The sequence below is a fragment of the Daphnia pulicaria genome, chromosome 7, assembly GCF_021234035.1.
Source record: "Daphnia pulicaria isolate SC F1-1A chromosome 7, SC_F0-13Bv2, whole genome shotgun sequence".
Classification (NCBI taxonomy): Eukaryota; Metazoa; Arthropoda; class Branchiopoda; order Diplostraca; family Daphniidae; genus Daphnia; species Daphnia pulicaria.
The window spans coordinates 4,027,379-4,052,053 of record NC_060919.1 but is presented as its reverse complement, the minus strand read 5'-3'; the positions used below and the strand labels follow the sequence as shown (position 1 = coordinate 4,052,053).

The 24,675-nt window shown below is 41.2% G+C and overlaps 7 protein-coding genes and 3 long non-coding RNA genes across 14 annotated transcripts in view; 3 read left to right on the top strand and 7 right to left on the bottom strand.

Moving 5' to 3' along the window:
• The window catches only part of LOC124348513 (extensin-2-like), a 38,180-nt gene extending 14,064 nt beyond the window's left edge, over positions 1-24,116 (top strand). The window contains exons 5-7 of the mRNA XM_046798740.1: positions 13,672-14,070; positions 14,374-14,423; positions 23,495-24,116. Coding sequence (XP_046654696.1) covers positions 13,672-14,070; positions 14,374-14,423; positions 23,495-24,116 — 1,071 coding nt within the window. The remainder of the gene's footprint in view (positions 1-13,671; positions 14,071-14,373; positions 14,424-23,494) is intronic.
• LOC124349956 (flocculation protein FLO11-like) lies at positions 910-2,037 on the bottom strand. The gene is made up of 2 exons (XM_046800915.1): positions 1,944-2,037; positions 910-1,869 (listed from the first exon to the last, which is right to left on the bottom strand). The coding sequence occupies exons 1-2, from the start codon at positions 1,945-1,947 to the stop codon at positions 1,133-1,135; spliced, it is 741 nt and encodes a 246-aa protein (XP_046656871.1). The 5' UTR covers positions 1,948-2,037; the 3' UTR covers positions 910-1,132.
• Positions 2,410-3,172, top strand: LOC124350285. Its single transcript, XR_006920659.1, has 2 exons — positions 2,410-2,501; positions 2,599-3,172. It is a non-coding gene; the product is annotated as an uncharacterized LOC124350285 (long non-coding RNA).
• LOC124350098 (uncharacterized protein DDB_G0271670-like) lies at positions 3,336-4,300 on the bottom strand. The gene is made up of 3 exons (XM_046801111.1): positions 4,146-4,300; positions 3,925-4,060; positions 3,336-3,830 (listed from the first exon to the last, which is right to left on the bottom strand). The coding sequence occupies exons 2-3, from the start codon at positions 4,057-4,059 to the stop codon at positions 3,486-3,488; spliced, it is 480 nt and encodes a 159-aa protein (XP_046657067.1). The 5' UTR covers position 4,060; positions 4,146-4,300; the 3' UTR covers positions 3,336-3,485.
• On the top strand, positions 5,008-11,012 carry LOC124349855 (DNA-directed RNA polymerase II subunit RPB1-like). The gene is made up of 2 exons (XM_046800768.1): positions 5,008-5,117; positions 9,908-11,012. The coding sequence occupies exons 1-2, from the start codon at positions 5,114-5,116 to the stop codon at positions 10,933-10,935; spliced, it is 1,032 nt and encodes a 343-aa protein (XP_046656724.1). The 5' UTR covers positions 5,008-5,113; the 3' UTR covers positions 10,936-11,012.
• Positions 5,584-13,364, bottom strand: LOC124350361. Its single transcript, XR_006920835.1, has 4 exons — positions 13,315-13,364; positions 11,972-11,975; positions 6,704-6,724; positions 5,584-5,617 (listed from the first exon to the last, which is right to left on the bottom strand). It is a non-coding gene; the product is annotated as an uncharacterized LOC124350361 (long non-coding RNA).
• On the bottom strand, positions 11,026-12,091 carry LOC124350088 (bromodomain-containing protein DDB_G0270170-like). Its single transcript, XM_046801101.1, has 3 exons — positions 11,976-12,091; positions 11,650-11,785; positions 11,026-11,537 (listed from the first exon to the last, which is right to left on the bottom strand). Exons 2-3 carry the CDS (start codon positions 11,782-11,784, stop codon positions 11,175-11,177), a joined length of 498 nt encoding a protein of 165 aa, XP_046657057.1. The 5' UTR covers position 11,785; positions 11,976-12,091; the 3' UTR covers positions 11,026-11,174.
• LOC124350164 (glycine-rich protein 5-like) lies at positions 14,867-15,653 on the bottom strand. 3 transcript variants are annotated; one of them, XM_046801204.1, is made up of 4 exons: positions 15,549-15,653; positions 15,290-15,457; positions 15,153-15,221; positions 14,867-15,088 (listed from the first exon to the last, which is right to left on the bottom strand). In XM_046801204.1, the coding sequence occupies exons 1-4, from the start codon at positions 15,555-15,557 to the stop codon at positions 14,963-14,965; spliced, it is 372 nt and encodes a 123-aa protein (XP_046657160.1). In that variant the 5' UTR covers positions 15,558-15,653; the 3' UTR covers positions 14,867-14,962. The 3 variants fall into 3 exon arrangements, with proteins under 3 accessions (XP_046657160.1, XP_046657161.1, XP_046657162.1); XM_046801205.1 differs by having other exon boundaries at positions 15,153-15,220; positions 15,298-15,457; XM_046801206.1 differs by having other exon boundaries at positions 15,153-15,220; positions 15,307-15,457.
• Positions 16,704-19,248, bottom strand: LOC124350037 (uncharacterized PE-PGRS family protein PE_PGRS46-like). Of its 3 annotated transcripts, XM_046801026.1 has the most exons (4): positions 19,140-19,248; positions 18,923-19,045; positions 18,550-18,859; positions 16,704-16,970 (listed from the first exon to the last, which is right to left on the bottom strand). In XM_046801026.1, exons 2-4 carry the CDS (start codon positions 19,043-19,045, stop codon positions 16,831-16,833), a joined length of 573 nt encoding a protein of 190 aa, XP_046656982.1. In that variant the 5' UTR covers positions 19,140-19,248; the 3' UTR covers positions 16,704-16,830. The 3 variants fall into 3 exon arrangements, 1 of the variants encoding a protein (XP_046656982.1); XR_006920360.1 differs by lacking the exons at positions 16,704-16,970; positions 18,550-18,859 and adding an exon at positions 16,977-17,133; XR_006920359.1 differs by lacking the exons at positions 16,704-16,970; positions 18,550-18,859; positions 18,923-19,045; positions 19,140-19,248 and adding exons at positions 16,977-17,133; positions 17,197-17,319; positions 17,427-17,550.
• Positions 21,169-21,699, bottom strand: LOC124350497. The gene is made up of 3 exons (XR_006921028.1): positions 21,631-21,699; positions 21,454-21,569; positions 21,169-21,377 (listed from the first exon to the last, which is right to left on the bottom strand). It is a non-coding gene; the product is annotated as an uncharacterized LOC124350497 (long non-coding RNA).
• Positions 24,117-24,675: the final 559 nt, after the last annotated feature.

The window sequence follows — 24,675 nt, the reverse complement described above, 5'->3', positions numbered from 1 at the left end:
AAGGCCGTTGAATACTACACCACCAAGGCACCAGAGTACTACACCACCAAGGCACCAGAGTACTACACCACCAAGGCACCAGAGTACTACACCACCAAGGCACCAGAGTACTACACCACCAAGGCACCAGAGTACTACACCACCAAGGCACCAGAGTACTACACCACCAAGGCACCAGAGTACTACACCACCAAGGCGGCCGAATATTACACGACGAAAAAGGTAGAATATTACACCGAGGCTCCGAAGTACACCACTAAGGCACCCGAGTACTACGGTGAATCTTCAAAATATTATTCGCAACCTCGTTATTGATGAGTATGTTGATTAAATATTTTTATTTTAATAGATGTTATTATAGAAAGTCTTGTTTATTTGTGAAATGGTGTTCCTCTGATGTGATGCCTTATATATTCTGCCACATTTACTTGTTTACTAGTCATTTGGCATGGAAATATTTTCTTAATCAGATGTTGAATACATTATTTATTGCCTTGGTTAAACAACGAAACATCTTGTTCTTTTTTTTTGAGGTCATACCCTTTTTTAGCATTTGATAGCGCGTAGAGGTTTATCAAAATCAATCAAGTTTATTTGCTGGAATGGTGTTTAAGGTGTAAAGTATCTGGAATTATAAGCAGCTATGCTCTGCTTCTGCTTGTGCCTACGATGTAAGTACCCTTTATTATTTTCTTCCGAAAAATTGAATAATTGCTTTAAAATTCATCTGGCAGAGTTAAATCAATTCAAACGTGGAAGATAAAAAAAATAAACTTATTCCCGTCAACAAAAGAAAACTTTGATTTCGACAGCCTTACCTTAGCACCCAAGATTGCGTCATTCGCGCATAATTTTAAAAATGCATTATTACAATCACTGCCAACTAAAAAATTTAGATCAACACCATAGTTTAGTTTGAGAAAATAGATGTATTACTATTAAAAATTGTAAGCTAGAAAATAAGAATTCATTCGTTACAGGTATCATCGCAGGCTCCACAAATAAATCAATAACTTTCGACGATCCACACATGAGTGCAAAAATACATCAACAATCCAAAACAGGTAGGCAATTTTTTTATGAAGAAGAAGAGATGCTATACTTGTAGGAACAGTCTTCCATCTTGATTAGATCACATGGGCGTTCCCGGTTGGCTTTTATCGGTGGATGATGAATCACTGGACGATTTGGAAGCGGAGGAATCTTCTTTATTCGAACGCTCCGGCGAAGGACTGTCTGAATCACGTGAATGACTGGACTGGCGTGACTGGCGTGTCTGACGTGACTGGCTGTTGGCTGCGGAATCGGACGAGGTTTCATTGTTGCCGGGCGGTTTTTCGATATTCGGAACAGCCCAAGTCTGGGACGAAGGATTCGCTTCCCTCAAACTCCTTTTAGTGCCAGGCGTGTAAAAATCCAGGACCTCTTTGGAGATTCTTTCGGTGGAAACGGACCTCTTGCGGCACGGGCCCCGTTGGACAACTCCCGACGAGCAGCTCTCCTCGACCGTCGACGAAGAGACCACAGCAGATGAAAGAGGCAAATTGGGGTCGGTGGGTTGTTCGTCGGTCGAATCGTCGGATTCCGGCGAAGGCGCCGGCTTTTTGAAGATGGCCGTTACCGTGTACGTCCGGCTGCCTTCTCCCGACTCCTGACGGGACGTTGAAGCCACAGCGGTGTAATAAGCAACTTCACGTGACGCCTCCGCTGTCGATTCGTCAGTGTCTGCATCTGAAGAAACTGCGGGCGAAATCGGCGGACTTTCCGTGCTGGTCGTCGTCGTCGTCGGTACTGGCAACGACCCAACGCCCCGCAGTAAATTAGCCGAAAAACAAACGCCAGCCAACAACGCGTACAAAATAGCGTTACCTAATTTTTACAACAATTCATAAATAAAAAAAATTAAAAAAATTCCGATTTAAAGTAATTAAATAAAAACTTACACATTTGGAAGGAAAGGCTGGACTAGAAGTGCGGTGCGTGTGGAGACCAGATATGAACTGATCAAGCGACCTTTTATAACCGACGGTTTTTCAAGGCCACGTTTCGACCTGTCATTCCGAGAACTAATGATATTGGCCTGTAGGCGATGACGTAACGGGGATGGGTATACTCGTTCGACGCGAAATTCAATCAAATCACACACCTGATATCATTAAAATTTTAACGCCAGAAACAATACGTATTGATTTTCAGGTAAATTTTGGCATCAGTCGATAGCCAATAAAAAATGCTGTTTTCGGCAGTGATTTGTTGTTTGATTTTTTAAAAGTTATGACAGCTAAAAAGCATTTGGAAATCTGTCTCAATCGGGTTGACCTTGTCAGACCATTTTGTCTGGCTCGGTAAAGGTTATAGATCACGTGGTCACGGCCTATAAAAGCTCGGCGAGAAAAGCTTTCTTGCATCAGTTGACGTTGATCTGGCTTTTTGGCAAGTTGTACACGAAAAAGCCTGTCATCGTTGCTGATCCTAAACTTTGTTTCGTTATCCATTAAAAAGTAAGCGAGCTACTATTGTCTCAATTTGTTTATTCGTTGGAATTCATTTATGTTATGTAATATATTCTTAGTTTAATTGTAATTCATTCCTTGATAGATTCGTTCGTTATGTGGGTGATTTGTGCATTTGCGGTTTTCGTTGCTTCCACCGGAGCGATGTACGTTGGTACAATGGAAGATTCAGATGCATACGAGCCGTCAATGTACTACAAGATGTACGCTGCTCATTATGAGGTGACTACGTACGAGTACACCTACCCACGCGTTCACGCCAGCTCCATATCGCGCTCGTCGAAAGAGGATTGGGAACCGGTTCATCGTTTGTTGCGCCACCGACACAGCCGAGATGTGTCCATCGACACAACAGCTGATGACGACGCTAATACTCCCAGTTACTTCGCCGAGGCTCCCAAGGACTTTCTGGCGCCGAATTATTACGAAAATGAGGCGCCTCTTTCTTCTACTTACTCCGCACCGACTTACTACACCGAAACGAAGAAATACGATGCCAATAGTCCCGGTTTTCCCGACGGCGAGATTCCTCTCTACTTCTCAACAACTGTTCCTTTTTAAAATATCTTATTTTCGAAATAGCCGACGGTGTTATCTCATCGTTAGTATTTATCCGCAAATCGTTTCTCATATCAATATATCAATGGTTACTAAATTTATTGCTTGTGAATTTGAATTTCTTTTTCGGTCGACCATACGAGAGCTTCTGTTGAAAAAACTGAAGACCGTAAGAATTTACATATAAGAAACTAATTTCAGAAATCATCTTATTAAAATCACGTAACTATTTATACTATTTTGTTTAAGTGTCATTCAGCAAAATTATTCTTGTGCAGTGTACTCCCATAATTCAATTTCAATTTTCACAATTTCAAACTGAATAAAATCATTTAAAAATGTTGTAAATCAAATTATCAAATTATTTTGGTAAGTGACGACCATTCCTATATGTAGGGTTTTGCTCATTCACATTTAGCCACTGCTGCTACTACTGCTGCTGCTACTGCCACTACTGCTGCTACCGCTGCTGCTGCTGCTTGAACTGCTGCCAGTTCCAGTGCTGGTACTGCTACTTGATCCACTACTGCTACTGCTGCTTGTTCCAGTACTGGTACTGCTGGTGCCAGTGCTGCTGCCACTGCTACTGGTGTTGGTTTCACTTGCGGTGGCGGTACAGCCCGTGGTGGAACTGCAGCTTTGGCTAGCCTTATTACCGTTAGCTTTAACGACATCTTCTATACCAGCGCCTTGGTCTTGCTTTTCGTCGATAGAAGGTGAAGGTTTTTGGGGTAAATTCAATTCGCGCAACAAGCGAACCTTCATATTTGATATTTTTTGCCATTGATAGCATTTGCAACACATATGAATATTAATTGAAAAAGATTTAAAAAATATTGTACGTTTCTCTTACCATAAACTTGTCCCAGTTAACTGCTACGTTTTTAGGATGACCAAGCAATTCCTTATTATTACCAATCTCGTTGTTTTGGGCAGCACAGAAAGATACCAGTGCAGCTAGTAACACGACGAAGCTCAATTTCGCCATTCTAATAATAACAAGATCATAAAATATTTAATTTGCGGCACACGCACACAACAGTAATGAAGCAATAAGACATAACTATTACATACCTCAGAAAAATAGTGCGTTCCGAACGTTGAAGATCCAAATGGGTTGAAGAGTGGTTGAAAACTGATTGCCTATAACGCTAAACTCAATTGATTTATATAGAGTGTAGAGTAATCAGAATGCGCATGACAATAAGCTAGACTGTGATTTGGTTTCCATGCAGAAACTAGTATAAGCAATTGCTACGTATAGTGAACCATGGCCAGTGTCCAGGGTTAACTGTTGCACCTGTCTGCTATTTATTGAACACACACAGTCGACACAGAGCTATAAGTTAAACACAAGTGCAATGGTGAGCAATATTGAGTGCGGCAATTGGTGCATTAATTAGGCTGAATAATCTGTTCCAATTAAATGCTGACAGCAAGCAAGTAATAGACCAGTTGTTGATTAATGTACGACGCAATATATATGTACTTGTACATGCATCGTTTTTCGCGTCTGACGCATGCCATGAAACAGAACATTCAAGATAAAGTACACTTGTCATGAAAGATGAATAAGAAATATCGATTTGAAAATAAAATAATTAAGCACGTGGTCAGATACTTACTAGATCAGAAACAGACTAAACGCTAGGCTTTAATATTAATTTTAATTACATTAACTAATTAATATCCTTCTACTTCTATTTCTTTTCGTGGGAAAATAAATGTGTTAAAATTAAACCAAGGAAATCTATTACATTTGGTTGGGAAATAAAGACGAAAGAAGAAATCTAAAAGCAAACACTATGTCTGAGAAAAGTCAGTAGGTAGGGTAAGGAAAAAATAACCTTGATCGTAACCGACACAGAGACAGCCGTTGGGCGTGGATTGCATCTTGCGGGATCGCAGGATGACAACCGCAGCCGACCTATAAAAGCTCAGGCTTGGCACCAAGTTGATCATTCGATTCAGTTCCTTCGTCAAATCAACTTCAGTTCTGAATTCGTCTGAATCTTGAAAAATCTTCCCACGTGTCTATCATCATGAGTAAGATTTTCTCATTTTTTCTCGTTTGTCTTATTGCCTTATTTATGCCATTCCATGTTTTACATTTTCAGTTTATTTGTGAAAAATCTTTTAATAATTTCTAAATGTGAGCGCTAATATTAGGCCTACTACGTAATAAAATGTTAATTTTTGCAAACAAAGTAAAACAATGAAATGTTTTGTTCAAACAGTTGCGTGTCGTGTGATGCTGCCGTGGCGCTGTTGATGGCTGTGTCGACTTTGGGTGGACCCATGGAATCATCTTACTACACCACTCCGGCGCCATACTACACCACCACCGCGTATATGACTCCAAGCTACTACACCAAGGCTCCAGAATCCTACACCACTGCCGATCCCGAGTACTACACCACTAAGGCTCCAGAGTATTACTACACCACAGCCACGTATACAACTCCCAGCTATTACACCAAGGCTCCAGAATACTACACCACCGCCGATTCGCCAAAATACTACACCACTGCTGATCCACCTAAGTACTACACCACAACTACTGCAGCTCCAAGTTACTACAAAGAGGACCCGAAGTATTACCCAACTCCTAGCTACACCACGGTAGCCCCAAAGTATAACGCAGCACCAACTTACTACACCACCGCTGCCCCTTCGTATTACGCTGATCCCGTATACTACACCGCAGCCGCTGCTCAAAATTACAAAACCGAAGATCCCAAATACTATTCGGATCCGAATTACTACACCGTCGCTACACCATCATATTACACAACTGAAGCTGCTAAGTATTATGCTGATCCATCTTATCCCAAGAAGGTTCCAGCTCCAGAATACTACACCACTGCTGCTCCTTATTACGTTGATCCAAGTTACTACACCGCAGCTGTACCAAGTTATTACTCCGCTCCAAGCTACTCCGCCCCCAGTTATACTGCAGCTTACTACGCTAAGGCTGCTCCCGAATACTACACCACTACTGCTGCCTACGCCAAATCTTACGGTTATCCTAGTTACTACTCCACTGCTACCCCATCTTACTACGTAGAGCCAACTTACTACACCGACGGCCCAAAGCACTACACCATCAAAGATGCAGAGTACTACACTGAGGCCCCGAAGTATTACTCAGCTCCGAGCTACACCACACCGGCTGCTCCTTACTACACCACTGAAGCTGCCAAGTATTACGTAGCCCCAACTTACTACCCCACTGCTGCTGCCCCGTCTTACTATGCAGATCCAACTTACTACACCGAGGCACCTCAATACTACGCTACTCCTAGCTACGAGACGGAAGCCCCAAAATACTACGCAGCTCCGAGCTACTACCCCGAGGATCCCAAGTATTATACCACCAAGGCTCCAGAATACTACACTACAAAGGCACCCAAGTACTATACCACTCCTTACTACACTACGACTTATGCAGCCCCTACTTACTACACCGAGGCCCCTAAGTATTACACCACCACAGCAGCTGAGTACTATACAACTGCCTCCTACTACACCACCAAGAAAGATGAATATGAATACTACGCTACTCCAGCACCTTACTACACGACAACCTACGCTGCTCCCAGCTACTACACCGAAGCTCCCAAGTACTACACCACCACCAAGGCTCCCGAGTACTACACAACAAGCTACGCAAATCCTGCCTATTACAAGGAGGACCCAAAATACTACACCACACCTTATCCAACAGGCAGCCGCTAAGTTCGTAAATATTAATCGGAGTCTAATTTAATCGTTGTTCTTCTCTTAATAACTATTTATTGGTTAGACTTCATTGTTAGCCCAAATACAATCATTGTTAATTAAATCTAAACGAAAAAAAAATTGTATTAGGTTTTTTAACTAACTTTAATCATCAACTTTGAACTGTCAAATTTGATACAGTTGATCAATTCTTGGCAAAGGATGCTTGGTCTCTGATTAACATCTGTCCAGATTAAGAAAAAAGACGTGGTTTTACTTAGACCTGAAAAACAACTTGCAATGCAGTTATGACCTTTGGTTAAGTCGGAAATCAAGTCGTTGTACCTGGTAAGTATGGTGTCATTGACCTATGTGTCAAAATCGCATAGCCAAATACCCACTCACACACTTTAATGGATATCAATTGCTTCTTGAGACCTTGATCTTGAAACGGTAAAATGGCGAGTTGATGGTAATAACACGCAAAACGTCTGAATGAACATGCAAAGGGAAGAGTATAAATACTTTTGGCTCCAGTAAGATTCAGCATCGACATCAGCAAGCTTCTAGCTTCTCAACTCCACTTTCCTTCAATCTCGGATCTTGTTTTAAAAGTCCCGCCAAGGTAAAAAGATCTTTCACTGTTCTAACCTTCATCTAAGAAATTATGTTATTGATGTTGTATAATTGTTATTGACCTTTTAAAATTTTGACGACCAGATGTCCATGATGAACTTCGCCGTTTGCTTCTTGGCTGCCGTTGCGTTGGTTTCTGGTAATCCAGGATACGGATACAAACCAATGGCTCCTGCGTACATGGCTCCGTCTTATTCCGCACCAGCCTACAAGGCTCCGGCGTACAAGGCTCCAGCTTATTCACCACCAGCATATTCACCTCCAGCATACAGAGCTCCAGCATATTCACCTCCTGCTTACTCTCCTCCGGCTTACAAGGCTCCAGCTCCTTCGTATTACAAAAAAATGTCTTATTAGATTCACAACTGCGAAATTGCTAAATCGTAATCTAATGACTAATTTATTATATGTTTCGTGTTTGGCCCCAAATACATGTCTTATTACTATGAATATTTATTCGTTTTCCTACAATAAAATAATATAAGAAGTTGGTTGACCTCTGGGAATAAGAAAGGTGGTATCAAATCAGCAAAACATGCCACATAACAAAAAAACATATTATTTTACAATGCAAAGAACTCAATAGCAGTTTGGCAACGGAGAATCAAAGGCGCTTGAATCACCGTGGGACGATGCACCTTAAATAAAAGACAATCAATTCAATTGTCCCAATGAGAAGAGAGATGACGATTAGCTCGATGTTACATTTCACTAAAATTTACTTTGTAAACCATTGACTGATGATAGCCTAACGGAAAAAATAATTAACATGCCAGTCGATCGAAAATGCATTCACTGTTTCTCAGAAGTCAGTCTAATAACTCATTTCAAATTTTTAAAGATAAACTAATGAACATTGTTTGTTTTCTTCTCAAAAATTCTTAATTATTACTAGTCGTATGCCCACTGTGCAAAGATTAACGGATAATAGTTTACTAGAAAGGCAAGCAAACATCAAAATACCGTAGCTCTCAGTAGAATTGTTTTTGATTCATACGATCGATTACGGACAAGAGATCCTGCATAGAATACGTTCGGTAAACCTTTGGGATTCGCCTCAATACTAAAAAACACTTAACTGTCACACTGTTCGACCTTGGATTTCTTCTGTTAGCCACATAAAGATGAAAGTAATAACATGCATACAAGACGGTAGAGTATAAATACTTTGGCTGTCAGTCAGTTCCGATATCTTCAACCTGTTGCTTATCCAGCATCTCCTCTCCTTCTTCAAATTCGTTTCTTGTCAATTTTCCTGTCAAAGGTAATTATTAATTGTATTATAGTATTATACCATAATCTTTAATACATTTTTGTGCTTATCTTTAACTGATCAATTTCGTCAATTTTTTTGCCGAGTAGATGTCGATGATCAATTTCGCCGTTTGCTTCTTGGCTGCCGTTGCGGTGGTGGCTGGTAATCCAGGATACGGATACAAACCAATGGCTCCTGCTTACACACCTCCTGCGTACACTCCTCCTGCATACACACCTCCTGCGTACACTCCACCAGCGTACACACCTCCCGCTTACACACCGCCGGCCTACACCCCTCCCGCTTACACACCACCAGCGTACACTCCTCCTGCATACACTCCTCCGGCTTATACTCCTCCTGCATATTCTCCACCAGCATATTCTCCACCAGCATACAAAGCTCCTTCGTACATGGCTCCTGCTTATTATTAAGTTCTTGTTAAAACTGAAGTCTCCTAAAATGTTTTACCGTCATCAATTATGCTTCCTTTTGGCCGCTCCTTTAGAACACAAATTTTAAATTAAATTAAATCCAATTAAAAATAAATAAATGATCGATTAAGAAAACTGTCTCAATACCTCATTTCAATAGATGTCTTATTGTGTAAATTACCACTGCAACCTTTTCTTCAAGTAAAAAAACGTCTGATCAAATTAAAGAAGAAAAAGAAAAAAAAAAAAAAAAAAAACTTCAAACAGAAACAGAAAATACAAAAATAAAATTCTTCGAAAGCTATCTTTATGTAACAGGCCATTCGAAAAATTTTGTCGATATGCTGTAATATTAATGCTACGGGCGACATTTGATAAAAATTCTCTTTTTCTTAGAAATCTATTAACTAAGAAAAGTCAATAGGTGGGGTAAGAAACCTTGACGGTATCCGACACACAAAAAGAGCCGCTGGGCGTAGATTGCATTCAGCGGGATCGCAGGATGACAGCCGCAGCCAAGTATAAAAGCTCAGGGTTGGCACCAAAGTTGATCATTCGATTCAGTTCCTTCGTCAGATCTACTTCAGTTCTGAATTCGTCTGAATCTAAAAATCTCCCGACGGTTTTATCACTATGAGTAAGATTTTCTCCCATTTACTGTATATTCGTTTTAACGTTTTCTTACAATGTCATAACATGCTTTTCAGCTTTAATTTACTTGTGAATATTCTTTAATGTTTTAATTGCATTGTACTGCATGTTAATGAATTTCGTCTTTTTCCTTCCAACAGTTGCGCATCGTGTCATGTTGTCATTAGTCGTGATGTTGTTGATGGCTTTATCGGCTTTGGGTGGGCCAATCGGCTCTTCCTACTACACCACCGCTGATCCGCCAAAGTACTACACCACCGCTGATCCGCCAAAGTACTACACCACTAAGGCCCCCGAGTATTACTACACCACAACTACTGCAGCCCCAAGTTACTTCAAGGAGGACCCGAAGTACTACTCTGCTCCAAGCTACACCACTGAAACACCAAAGAATTACGTAGCACCAACTTACTACACCACTGCTGCTCCTTCGTATGACGTCCATCCAAGTTACTACACCCCGGCTGTCCTCAGTTACTACACTGCTCCAAGCTACACTGCTCCAAGCTACTCTACTCCAAGCTACACTGCTCCAAGCTACACTGCTCCAAGCTACACTGCTCCAAGCTACACTGCTCCAAGCTACACTGCTCCAAGCTACACTGCTCCAAGCTACACTGCTCCAAGCTACACTGCTCCAAGCTACACTGCTCCAAGCTACACTGCAACTTACTACGCTAAGGCTGATCCTGAATACTACACCACAGTTGCTCCCCACTCCAAGTGCTATTCAGCACCAACTTACTACACCAGCAAGACTGCCCCAGAGTACTACACGACTGCTGCTCCTTATTATGTTGATCCCATTTACTACACCAATGCTGCCCCCAGCTACTACTCCGCTCCAAGCTACATTACTGAAGCTGCCAAGTATAGCCCAGTTCAAAATTACTACACCACTGCTGCACCTTCCTACGCTGATCCTATTTACACCACGAAAGCACCTGAGTATTACACCGCGGCTTCCTATTACACCACAAGCAAAGCGCAAGAGTACTACACCACAACCTATGCTGCTCCCAGTTACTACACCGAGAATCCAAAGTATTACAGCAACACCAAGGCTCCTGAGCACTACACAACAACCTACGCAACTCCTGCCTATTACAAAGAGGACCCAAAGCCTTACCCCACAGCCAATCAATACGCTGAAGTTCGGAGATATTAATTGATCGTTGTTGTTTTCATATTAATTATTTATTGGTTGAACCTGATTGCCTGCCAAAATATAATCATTGTAAATCCAATTGATATTTTGTTCTGGTTCCATTCTATTGTCGAATAGCCTGCACCAGACAGACCTATTCTACAACAACTTGTATTCAAACTTTAACATTTTCAGGTTTAACAAAAATTGGTTATGTTACAAATTGCAAATTATGTCCTTTACTCTTTCTCGACATAATTTCACTTTTTTTTGCCACTGCTACTGCTACTGCTGCTGCTATTATTGCTGGTAGCAGTGCCGCCTCCACCTGAGGTACTCGTACTACCATTGGAGCTGTTGCTGTTGCTGCTGTTATGGCTACTGTCCACGCTGCTACTGCTGTTGCCGACATGATCGGTGTTGCTCTCAGTGGCCGTGATCGTACAGCCCCCCCAAACTGGACCACAGGAAAGGCTAACTTTGCTATCGTTGGTTTTAATTTTGTCTTCGACACCGACGCCTTCTTCTTGCTTTTTCTCGATGGCAGCCGAAGGTTCTTTGGATAAATTCAACTCGCGCTTTTCAGCTTCACGAGTAGTTCTAATGTTTTTCAGGAGACGACCCTTCAAATAAAAATTTCAAATTGGGGAATTTTATATTTATTTCATCAGCGAATGCCAACGTAGTATTTTATGAAGTCGTGTACAAATTCATGATATTATTAGTTTTCCTTACCATAAATTTTTTCCAGGTAGCTTCTACATTTCTCGGATAACGCAGCAATTCCTTTTTATCACCAAACTCGTTTTGGGCAGCATCACAGAACGATATTAGCACTGCTAATAACAATACGAAGCTCAGTGTTTTCATTCTGTTGGAAAAATTTTAAAATTATAATTATATGATAAAAGCTAAAGACGATTTAAGTTGATTGGCGATTTAAAACGGTTGCAGTAGAGCTTATAGTCAATTATTTTAGCGCTTGAAACTATAGTACCTAACTGAGGGCTCAGTATTAATGCTTCTGATTTTCCAAATAAACTTTCTTGGTAACGACTTACCTGCAATTAATTCAAATTATGTTGAATTGATGTACTGAGTTAACGATGGATTTTTGTTGCGAACTAGAATGCAACTGAGACACAGCTAGTTCCAAAACACTACTCTTATACACTTGTGAAGAGACTTTTATACAGGCTAGCAGTGCGCGAGTACCGTTATAAAATCCAATAAGACAATATACAAATAAGGAACTCGATCATTCTTTTCTCTTTTTCAGTACTAACAAGACAGGACTTTGCCCATCTTTCTCTCGACCTCGTTATGTTGATGCTCTACATTTCTCTATATGACAATTGTTACATCGCGACGTAACACACAACAGGAATATTGGAAAATGGTCACTTTGAAAAAATATAACCAGTTAAATAAGCCAATGGCAAAATCCGCTTTGGTTTCCGTAGGCAATACACCTTAATCTAGCTTCACATTAAACGTTATACGTTATACACTTTAAACTAGACTATATTGAATAGAGCGCTAGAAAATGTAATTCTAAATGCAAGGTCATTCACAATCAACAAAATTTCACAAAATTTTGATTCAAATAAGGAAGTTAAAACTTAAAAGTCTTCCCAATTCATTTTTAGGTAAGAGAAAAAAAAATTAAATCAAGGTTATTTCTTCGAAGCGGATTAAATGAATTACCGGTACACGTGGTGACATTTTATACAAAAACCTATTTTTCAGAGAAATCTAATGTCTGAGAAAAGTCAGTAGGTAGGGTAAGGAAAAAGTAACCTTGACCGTAACCGACACAGAGACAGCCGCTGGGCGTGGATTGCATCATGCGGGATCGCAGGATGACACTCGCAGCCGACCTATAAAAGCTCAGGGTTGGCACCAAGTTGATCATTCGATTCAGTTCCTTCGTCAGATCAACTTCAGTTCTGAATTCGTCTGAATCTAAACAATTCTACCCACGTGTCTATCATCATGAGTAAGTTGTGGCCATTTATTCTCGTTTGTTTTATTGTCATTACCTTGTTTGTGTCATTCCATGTTTTACATTTTCGGTTTGTGTGTGATAATTCTTTTATAAATTTTAAATGTGAGCGCTAACATGACTTCGCAATAAGATATTAATTGTTGCAAACATAGTATAATATGAAATGTTTTGTTCAAACAGTTGCGTGTCGTGTCATGCTGCCACTAGCCGTGGCGCTGTTGATGGCTGTGTCGACTTTGGGTGAACCAATGGGCTCATCTTACTACACCACACCGGCGCCATACTACACGAGCGCCGCGTATGCGACTCCCAGTTACTACACCACGGCTCCAGAATACTACACTACCGCCGATCCACTAAAATACTACACCATTGCTGATCCGCCAAAATACTACACCACAACTACAGCAGCTCCAAGTTACTACAAGGAGGACCCGAAGTATTACCCAGCTCCAAGCTACACAACGGTAGCCCCAAAGAATTACGCAGCACCAACTTACTACACCACTGCTGCTCCTTCGTATTACGCTGATCCACTCTACTTCACCACGGCTGTCCCCAGTTACTACTCCGCTCCAAGCTATACTGCAACTTACTACGCTAAGGCTGATCCTGAATACTATACCACCACAACTGCTGCCTACACCAAATCTTACGGTGATTCCAGTTACTACTCCACTGCTGCTGCCCCGTCTTACTATGCAGAGCCAACTTACTACACCACCGCCCCAAAGTACTACACCACTAAGGCACCTGAATACTACACTGAGGCCCAGAAGTATTATTCAGCTCCGAGCTACACCACACCGGCTGCTCCTTACTACACCACTGAAGCTGCAAAGTATTACGTTGCCCCAACTTACTACACCGCTGCTACCCCATCTTACTATGTTGAGCCAACTTACTACACCGAGGTTCCGCAATATTACTCAGCTCCTAGCTACTACGAAACCGAGGCACCAAAGTACTACACAACTGCCGCCCCAAGCTACTACACCGAAGCCCCTAAGTATTATGCTGCCCCAAGCTATTACCAGACTGAAGCGCCCGTTTATTATACTAAAGCTCCCGAGTACTACACCACTGCCTCCTACTACACCACAAAAGCCGCCGAGTACTACACCACTGCCTCCTACTACACCACCAAGGCTCCAGAGTACTACACTACGACCTACGCAGCCCCTAGCTACTACAACGAAGCTCCCAAGTACTACAGCACCAAGGCACCTGAATACTACACCGAGGCCCCGAAGGATTACTCAGTTCCAAGCTACACCACTACAGCTGTTTCTTACTACTCCACTGAAGCTGCCAAGTATTACGTAGCCCCAACTTACTACACCGCTGCTGCCCCATCTTACTATGTTGAGCCAACTTACTACACCGAAGCACCCCAGTACTACGCTGCTCCAAGCTACTACACCGAGGCTCCCAAGTATTATACCACTAAGGCTCCAGAATACTACACCACTGCTGCTTACTACACCACCAAGGCACCCGAGTACTATACAACTCCAGCTCCTTACTACACTACGACCTATGCATCCCCTACCTACTATACTGAAGCCCCCAAGTACTACACCACCAAAGCAGCTGAGTACTATACAACTGCCTCCTACTACACCACCAAGAAAGCTGAATACTACACTACTCCAGAACCCATGTATTACGCTGAGCCAACTTACACCAACAGGGCTGCGGAATATTACACCACAACGTATGCAGCTCCAGGTTACTACAAAGAGGACCCAAAATACTACACCACCTCTGCTCCTTCATACTACGTTGAGACTTCAAAATATTAGTTGTAATTGAGTTTGTTGTATGTTGATTTCTGATCTTATTCTATTTTTGTTAGTTAAATACCTAATTACCCACAGATGAGCTCTCCGGAGCTTATAAGTTATAATTGTCGGAAATTAAAATATTGAATTACCTTAAATATGAGTTTGATTAATTTATTTTAAAGTGCCACATTTTGTACAACATGCGTACAGTCTTTACAAATATTCAGTCACGATGAAAATGGTTGAAATGAACTTATTTGCCGAAACTTTGTCCGTTGCCGGTGCCAGATGCGAAATTTCCGCCGAACAAGCTTGATCCAGCCAGACCGCTTCCACTTCCAGAGCCGAATCCACCGTTAAAGGCACTAGAAACTCCGACCTTAAAGAGTAACCACATAAAGACACGCATAAACAATTATGTTAAAACAACTGTAATCACTTACGCCTGCTGCGTTTGCTCCAAAAAGATTAGCAGATCCTGTTCCAGCTCCGGCGCCAGTTCCGCCACCGCCTTGTTTGTTAAATAAAAAAATATCACATAAATTTTTGTTCTTGTTAGAAACACTGTAATGTAATTTATGTATTTACCGAAACCACCGAAACCTCCCAAACCACCGAAACCGCCAACGGGACGCAATCCTACGACACCGGGTCCGAATCCTCCGTTGAATCCGTTATTGAATCCACCGCCGAGGAATTGTGGTGCAGCCGCAGCCACTGAGAAGAGAAGAGCTAAACTGATCAACACCTAAGGTACAAAAACACGTAAGACAAATTTAAATTCAATAGGATTATACATGTGAAATTGATTAGCAGGTGGATGTGCTAATAAATCTTACCTTGTTCATTTTGAAGTTTGTTTCTTTCTGTGATTTATTGACGGAGACTGCGCTGCTTTTATAGTCAAACTAAGTGACTAGTTTTACTTGGTACCGTCTGATACCGTTACCATTCTAGTCCAAGGTAATCTAAGCGTGTTGTTTATACAAGATACTACTTTAGATATTTCTCGTTAGCCTTTTGTATTGAGGCCAAGTAGTACCTCTGGTCTCTGGCGCAATTTGGAAGTGGAAAGTGTTTCCCTTTTTTTTAATTTGTCAGTTGAAAAAACTTGAAATCACCTGGTTCACCTTCATTTCCCGCTATCTAGTCAATTATTTCGAACCAACACGACACTTGGAAGTATATTAAAAAAACAACTTGAAAAACAACTACTTGCACTTCGCGTTTATACTTCTCTTCATATGATTATAATTTGCAACAAATCGAAAATTTAATTCAAGAAAATGATACCATCTGATTTTTAAAATAGTTAGTTCTACTATAGTGAGTGGGAAATACTTTTCCTGACATATGGGGAAAACGAGCTGGAACGAGCTCTTGATTCAGGCGTGCTCGAGTTGCTCTTAAGATATTAGAAGGGGGTGCAAAATACCGCAATGTGTGTCAAATTCTAGAAACTGATTATTGTAACGTTCCTTTGAATAGCTTTAGATAATGACCAACGAAATAGTAATTAAGAAATACCAAGTATGGATATCTAGGTAACGGGCAAAATGGTTTTTTGTGTTCAGAAACATTGCCCTACTCCAAGGGGTTCGACATCGACTCTGATGCTGAAGTTTCCACCTGTTTTTTCTTTTGTCGGATTTTTTTTTTGCATAAATGTTGAAATAAGAAAAATGTTTCTCCAAAACCTTTTTTGCCTACCGCTGGAAACTCCCCTTTCCTCGAGGCCTTATCATTTTTACCTTCCTAGCCTTATTTGGGCTTTTCTTTTTTCTTTTGCTGTTTTATTTTTCCCTAGTTTTTGGAAAACTTTCGTAGTGTCGAACCCCTTGCCCTACTCTCTCATCATTACATAATAGTCATTTACGTATTTAGATTAAAATGAAAACAGTAGAAAAACTGCAGGAATATTGTTAAGAGGAACTCAATTATTTGCAGATTTTATCAATCCGTTAGTAAAACGATTAAATGATTAAATAAAATGGTTGAATGACGTCAGTTATTTTATTCTAAATATTAATACTGACACTTATGTAAGGAGAAAAATCCCCAAAAGAATAAAGCCGAATCACCACATCTTATCATATTTTTTTGTTTTTCAAAATGCACATTTTATTTTTTACCACCTCCTCCTCCGCCGCCGCCGCCTCCTCCGCTTGTTCCGCCAGTGCCACCGGTGCCTCCAGTGCCTCCAGTTCCCCCAGTGCCTCCAGTGCCTCCAGTGCCCCCAGTGCCCCCAGTGCCTCCAGTTCCTCCAGTGCCCCCAGTGCTAGTACTGATGGAGCAGGCTCCGGTAACAGCGCAGGTACATCCGGTGGAAGCGCAGGTACAAGTGCTAGTAGAGCTAGCACAACTGCATGGCACACTGGCGATGGAACAACTACTGCTACGACTGCTGGCCTCAAAACGGCGTTTCTTCAGGTTAAAAAATCAAATTTACCGCGAAAATAGATTCGAAATTGTTTCGTGAAATTTTACCATATTATTTTTCCAGACAGATTCCTCATTTTTCGTTAATTTTCCATCTTCTTTGTTACCTTTTTGGGCAGCGCAATAAGTTATTAGCACCACCAATAAGATCAAATAATTTGTCTTCCCCATCTGTAATAGAAATAACGAATTTCAAATTTGGCGCCGGTAAAAAATTACGGAAATTGACAGACATTAAAACATTATTTTGAATGCGTTTGTGCGATAGAAATTATTACCTTTTAGTATCGTATAGACGTATAGACTCGTTTACCCGATTAGGTTGAACAGTGGTGCGACAGTAGAGTCGTCCAGCTCCGACGCATATGAATTTATCGTGAATTGTGCATATGCCCCATATGCCTTATTCAGGTTAGCTATCAAAATCACTTCATCTGCTGCGTCATTGCACAGTGTGCATTATTTTAGGATAGACTGCTATACTGCCATTAGCCAGGTTAACTGCGATACTACCATGTCTGGTCTTTCAGTAAATGTTTAAACAGATAATCAAACACTTGCTGTGCATACAAGCCTTCAGTTAAGCTATTTTGTGCGCATTAATTTATTCTAGATCATTTTACTATTGTTTAAACATTCAGCCATATGGATGTTAGTTCGCGTGATACACTGATAGATTTGAACAGAAAAATGGAGTGTGTAGGGAAGAAATAAATCGAGTCTATATTGAAATAAAACTTGAATCCTTTTGTTTTAATCTACCTGCACGTATCTCTTTACAAAAACCAGCGTTAGTTCACATTCTCATTGAATTAATCAAAGATTTGAACAACATTTTTACCGACAAATTCAACCGTTTATTATTCAAAATGTGTTCAAATTCAAAACGACAATTAATTTCTTAAAATGGAAAAACATTTGATTGTATTTGATGCTACTTGTTGATTTTATTCCATCTTGATTCACTTTTTTCCTCCTCCACCTCCTCCCCCACCTCCTCCTCCAGTGCTGGTGGAGGTGCATGCATGCTATCATTACATAATAGTCATTTTCCTACAAGTATTTAGATTTCAATGAAAAAAGTAGAAAAAATGCAGGAATATTGTTAAGAGGAGCTAAATTATTTGCAGATTTTATCAATCCGTTAGTAATACGATTAAATAACATGGTTGAATGACGTCAGTTATTTTATTCTAGATATTAATACTGACACTTATGTAAGGAGAAAAATCCCCTAAAGAAATCCGAAAACCCATCACGACATTATTATTCTTCTTTCACAAAATGCGCTTTCGTTTTATTTTTTACCACCACCTCCTCCTCCCCCGCCTCCTCCTCCGCTTGTTCCGCCAGTGCCACCGGTGCCTCCAGTGCCCCCAGTGCCTCCAGAGCCTCCAGTGCCTCCAGTGCCTCCAGTGCCCCCAGTGGTGGAGGTGCATGCCGTGCCGACGACGGATGGCGTGCCACATACTCCATTGGTGCATGTGGTTGTAGTACAGATGCAGTTACTGCAAACAGTGCTGGTACTACTTGAACCGGAAGTAGTGCTTGTACCAGTGCTAGTAGCAGTACTGATGGTGCAGGCTCCGGCAACAGCGCAGGTACATCCGGTGGAAGCGCAGGTACAAGTGCTAGTAGTGCTAGCACAACTGCATGGCTTACTGGCGTTGGAACAACTACTGCTACGACTGGTGGCCTCAAAACGACGATTCTTCAGGTTGAGAAATCAAATTTACCGCGAAAATAGATTCGAAATTGTTTCGTTTAACTTTACCATAATTTTTTTCCAGACAGATTCCTCATTTCCCATTAATTTACCAGAGTCTTTGTAACCTTTTTGGGCAGCGCAATAAGTTATTAGAACCACCAATAAGACAAAATAGTTGATCTTCCCCATCTGTTTAATAGAAATAACGAATTTCAAATTTGGCGCCGGTAAAAAAATTATTGGAAATTGGTTTTAAAAAAAAATGTACGATAGGAATTATTACCTTTTTAGAATCGTATAGACTCGTTTACCCGATTAGGTTGAACAGCGGTGCGATACTAGAGTCGTCCAGCTCCGACGCATATGAATTTATCGTGAATTGTGCATATGCCCCATATGCCTTATTCAGGTTAGCTATCAAAATCACTTCATCTGCTGAGTGTGTTATTTTAGGATAGACTGCTATACTGCTATTAGTCAGGTTAACTGCGACACTACCATGTCTGGTCTTTCAGTAAATGTTTAATCAGATAATCAAACACTTGTGCATACATTCCTTCAGTCAAGCTTTGCTGGGCGCATAATTTATTCTAGATCATTTTACTGTATTACACATTCAACCATATGGATATTAGTTCGCGTGACACATCGATAGGTTTGAACAGAAATTGATGGAAGAAATTAATCGAGTCTATAAAATTGAGCTTTAAATAAAACTTAAATCCATTTGTTTTAATCTAGCCGCACTGCCGCGCATTCTCATTAAATTAATCAAAGATTTCAACAACATTTTTACCGACAAATTCAACTGTTTATTATTCAAAATACGACAATTAATTTCTTAAAATGGAAAAAACATTTGATTGTATTTGATGCTACTTGTTGCTTTTATTCCATCTTGATTCACTTTTTTCCTCCTCCACCTCCTCCCCCACCTCCTCCTCCAGTGCTGGTGGAGGTGCATGCCGTTCCAGTGGAAGTTGTTAAGCACGCAGTAGGAATGGCTGGATCGGGACATGTGACTGTAGTACAAATGCAGTTACTACAGGTAGTGGTACTACTCGAACTGGTACCGGTGCTCGTCCCGGTATTTGTACTTGTTCCAGTACCGAAGGTGCAGGCTCCGGTGACAGCACAGGTACATCCGGTGGTAGCGCAGGTACAAGTGCTAGTTGTGCTGGCACAATCGCACGGTACACTGCCGACGGCACAACTGCTGCTACGTCCGCTGGGCTCAGATGAACGACCCTTCAAATTAAGAAATGTACCGTAATTGATCTTTTTGCGAAATTACAGTTCAGGCATTTTCATTGATATCCTCACCGCAAATTTTCTCCAGTTAGATTTCCAATTTTCTAGGCCTAGATACTTTACATCTTCCTTATTGTCTTTTTGGGCAGCGCAAAAAGTTAACAGACCCGCCAATAAGACAAAATAATTGATCTTCACCATCTGTTTAATACGGTTGAATAGAAATCAAGAATTTCAGAACGAGGAATAGATTGAGGGAAAAGGTTCTAAAAGTTTGTGTGGTATAGATTACCTTTTGGAAACGTAGAATTGTTCATCCGATGTGGTGGAACTCCGGTACGAAACTGGACGCATCCAAATGTTGTCGTGAAATGCCTTACGGTGCATTCACACCGGAATGAATTCAACGAGACAGAGCGAAACGTAATAGCTCAAAGGCACAGAAGTCATCGAGTGCTAAACTGCCGAGTCTCCGCCCTTGTCGCCTTCTTTGGGTCTATGATGAATGCGACGTCCATTTTTACAGCTTGTTGGCTGAGTGCACCTTTTAATCCAGCTAGATTGTCTTATTCGGATATTTTATATCTTCGTCGTTCTGTTATAACTTAAAATGTGACACGGTTCTTTTTTCAAAAGATAGTTAAACACGTTATAACGTATACCCTCTCAGACAAAGTTATGGTGCAAATAATGTATTCTAGCTAAGTATTTCATTCGCTCAAATATGCAGCCTATCGTTCGGAATAATCGCATTCTCTGCGCCAGAGCTGCGGATTGTATATGTTTACCACGGAATTGACAATAGGATAATCAAGACAGTGAACCGTCTCCCAAAGTTTATTGAATTCACGGAAACATGATTTCCATTACAGAAGGAAAATATTATGGGAATTATTCAAAGACGTAAATGATTTATTTTTCATTTGATAAGTGTAGTGACTTTGAAGGGAACATTCTTGTTTTATTTTTTACCGCCTCCCCCTCCTCCTCCTCCTCCTCCTCCCCCACCACCTCCGCCACCACCTCCCCCTCCTCCTCCACCTCCTCCACCTCCTTGCCTCTTGGTGGTGGTAGAAGTGGTAGTCGAGGTGGTGGTAGTTTCTGTTGTTGTGGTCGTGCCAGCGTTACTGATGGCACACGTTCCACTGGCACAGGCACACGGCGGTGAGGCGGTAGCGACGCAGGTACAAACGCCCTGAGCGCTAGCACAACTGCACGGTATACTGGAAAGGGAACAGCTGCTGCTGCGACTGCTTGCCTTCAAAAGACTCTTGAAATTGATTGAAATGAAATTCATTACCAGAAGTCCAGAATGAATTATTTCCTTTGTCAGATTTTTTCTTTACCATTAATGTGTGTTCCTCATTGTCCAAAGACATTCCACCTCTATTACCATTTTGAGAAGCGCAGGACGACACGAAAAGTGCTAATATGACGAGTTGGACCCACGTCATTTGAATGACTGAAATATAATTTTGAGTTATTACTTAACCTTATTTTTAGATTATAGTATATTTTATCACCTGTGGTATAGTGACTGGAATAGGTTGAAGTACTGGGTGATACTGAAATCGCTCAGATCGAAAGCATTCATATATAGAGAAATCAAAATGCCATTTGGCATCAGATTGAACCGCGATTTCTGCGTATCACACATCTGGATAAAAGTATAGTATTTGCTAAACTTTAATTGGGTCGGCTACTACAGGGTTGTTGCACGGGTAAACAGGTACAGGTGTTATTTTTCTCTTTTTATTTAACCAGAGACATTGACACACATGTGCATACATCAGTTAGGCCATTGGACGTAAACTATATCCAATATGCGAACCTAATTAACTTGACTTACTGTTTCAACAACATGCTATTTATAAGTACAGTATCACACGTGCCAGGGCTAATAACTAATATTTTTTCATCACAACTGTTTGTTTTTAGACTCTGCATAGTTCCACATGTCTGTTACCGAAAAAAGATTAGCCGAGAGCGTAACAGCCTTTATAATATCGCATCGGTTTTAATGGCGAATAAGATAACATACAATTAAGCAACAAATTTTAATCCAAATGACATTAAGTAAATGGCTTTAATCGTATCAAAGAGAAAGACAAAAAGAAACGAGAAAATCTATCAGACTGAGGGAGTGGCAAGGAACCTTGGCCGTACCTGACACAAAAAGAGCCGCTGGGCATAGATTGTATTATGCGGGATCGCAGGATGACACCCGCAGCCGACCTATAAAAGCTCAGGGTTGGCACCAAGTTGATCATTCGATTCAGTTCCTTCGTCAGATCAACTTCAGTTCTGAATTTGTCTGAATCTAAAAATTTTTCCACGTGTCTATCATTATGAGTAAGTTTTTCCCATTTGTCTCGTTTGTTTTATTGCGTTATCAACATGTTTTACATCTTGAGTTTATTTGTGAAAATTCTTTTATAAATATTAAATGTGACTGCTAATATCATGTATGACTTTGCAATAAAATGTTAATTGTTGCAATCCCAGTATAATAATGAAATGTTTGGTTCAAACAGTTGCGGGTCGTGTCATGCTGCTACTAGCCGTAGCGCTGTTGATGGCTGTGTCGACTTTGGGTGGACCAATGGGCTCATCTTACTACACCACTCCGGCGCCATACTACACCAGCGCGACTCCAAGCTACTACACCAAGGCTCCAGAATACTACACCACTGCTGATCCGCCAAAGTACACCACTAAGGTTCCGGAGTATTACTACACCACCACTACTGCAGCCCCAAGTTACTACAAGGAGGACCCGAAGTATTACTCTGCCCCAAGCTACACCACTGAAACACCAAAGAATTACGCAACACCAACTTGCTACACCACTGCTGCTCCTTCGTATGATGTCCATCCAAGTTACTACACCCCGGTTGTCCCCAGTTACTACACTGCTCCAAGCTACACTGCTCCAAGCTACACTGCTCCAAGCTACACCGCTCCAAGCTACACCGCTGAAACACCAAAGAATTACGCAGCACCAACTTACTACACCACTGCTGCTCCTTCGTATTACGCTGATCCCGTCTACTATACCACGGCCGCTGCTCAGAGTTATAAAACCGAAGCTCCCAAGTACTATTCGGATCCGAATTACTACACCGTCGCTACACCATCATATTACACGACTGAAGCCGCTAAGTATTATTCTGATCCATCTTATTCCACCAAGGCTCCAGAATACTACAGCACTACTGCACCTTCGTATTACGTTGATCCAAGTTACTATACCGCAGCTGTCCCAAGTTATTACTCTGCTCCAAGCTACTCTGCTCCAAGCTATACTGCAACTTACTACGCTAAGGCTGCTCCCGAATATTATACCACCACAGCTGCTTCCTACGCAAAATCTTACGGTTATCCTAGATACTACTCCACTGCTACCCCATCTTACTACGCAGAGCCAACTTACTACACTGAGGTCCCGAAGTATTACTCAGCTCCAAGCTACACCACTACAGCTGCTCCTTACTACACCACTGAAGCTGTCAAGTATTACGTAGCCCCGACTTACTACCCCGCCACTGCTTCCCCGTCTTACTATGCAGAGTCAACTTACTACACCGAGGTACCTCAATACTACGCTGCTCCTAGCTACGAGACGGAAGCCCCAAAATACTACGCAGCTCCCGGCTACTACCCCGAGGATCCCAAGCACTACACCAACAAAGCCGTCGAGTACTACACCGAGGCTTCAGAATATTATACCACCAAGGCATCCGAGTACTACACAACACCAGCACCTTACTACACTACGACCTATGCAGCTCCTACTTACTACACTGAGGCTCCAAAGTACTACACCACCAAAGCAGCTGAGTACTATACAACTGCCTCCTACTACGGCGCTAATGCGCCAGAATACTACACCACCAAGAAAGCCGAATACTACACAACTTCAGCACCTTACTACACTACGACCTACGCTGCTCCCAGCTACTACACCGAAGCTCCCAAGTACTACACCACGAAGGCTGCCGAGTATTAAACCTACGCAAATCCTGCCTATTACAAAGAGGACCCAAAATACTACACCACACCTTACCAAACAGCCAGCCACTAAGTTCGTAAATACTAATCGGAGCCTAATTTAATCGTTGTTCTACTCATATTTACTATTTATTCGTTGGACTTAATTGTCAGCACAAATACAATAATTGTTAATCAAATCGAAACATGTCTCCTTCTTGTCCTTACTGATATTGGGAGCGTGTTATGAACACTATTACGATTACATGTGTTATTTACGCTTCCGATCATAGCTTAGCCTTTATAACAAAAATTAAAAAAAACAAGCAAATTTATTGTAGGGATGTTAAAATGCATAAACATTTGTTGTAAACTAATTTATGTTGCTCTATCTCTGAGTCTTGCGTTGTATCAATACGCATGGCATGAATACTAAAAATATATCAATACGCATGGCAAGAATACTAAAAAAACAAATCATTCGAGGAAAAAGCTTAATTTAAAAATAAATTTTCCTACTCAGTATTATTGATTTATTGACAACTTCCCATGACAAGAGGCCTTCAAAAGAAATGTTA

What these genes read in the sequence shown, in the direction of transcription:
- LOC124350098 (XM_046801111.1), bottom strand. Translation starts at nt 4,059, where the DNA reads ATGGCGAAATTGAGCTTCGTCGTGTTACTAGCTGCACTGGTATCTTTC. An exon ending in TTAACTGGGACAAGTTTATG is followed by an intron (nt 3,831 to 3,924) that starts GTAAGAGAAACG and finishes TCAAATATGAAG; the next exon opens with GTTCGCTTGTTGCGCGAATT.
- LOC124350088 (XM_046801101.1), bottom strand. Translation starts at nt 11,784, where the DNA reads ATGAAAACACTGAGCTTCGTATTGTTATTAGCAGTGCTAATATCGTTC. An exon ending in CTACCTGGAAAAAATTTATG is followed by an intron (nt 11,538 to 11,649) that starts GTAAGGAAAACT and finishes TTTTATTTGAAG; the next exon opens with GGTCGTCTCCTGAAAAACAT.
- LOC124350164 (XM_046801204.1), bottom strand. An exon ending in TCGGTGGTTTCGGTAAATAC is followed by an intron (nt 15,222 to 15,289) that starts ATAAATTACATT and finishes TTTAACAAACAA; the next exon opens with GGCGGTGGCGGAACTGGCGC. An exon ending in TTGGAGCAAACGCAGCAGGC is followed by an intron (nt 15,089 to 15,152) that starts GTAAGTGATTAC and finishes TTACTCTTTAAG; the next exon opens with GTCGGAGTTTCTAGTGCCTT.
- LOC124350037 (XM_046801026.1), bottom strand. Translation starts at nt 19,045, where the DNA reads ATGGGGAAGATCAACTATTTTGTCTTATTGGTGGTTCTAATAACTTAT. An exon ending in CTGTCTGGAAAAAAATTATG is followed by an intron (nt 18,860 to 18,922) that starts GTAAAGTTAAAC and finishes CTCAACCTGAAG; the next exon opens with AATCGTCGTTTTGAGGCCAC. An exon ending in GGGCACTGGAGGCACTGGAG is followed by an intron (nt 16,971 to 18,549) that starts GCACTGGAGGCT and finishes GGGGCACTGGAG; the next exon opens with GAACTGGAGGCACTGGGGGC.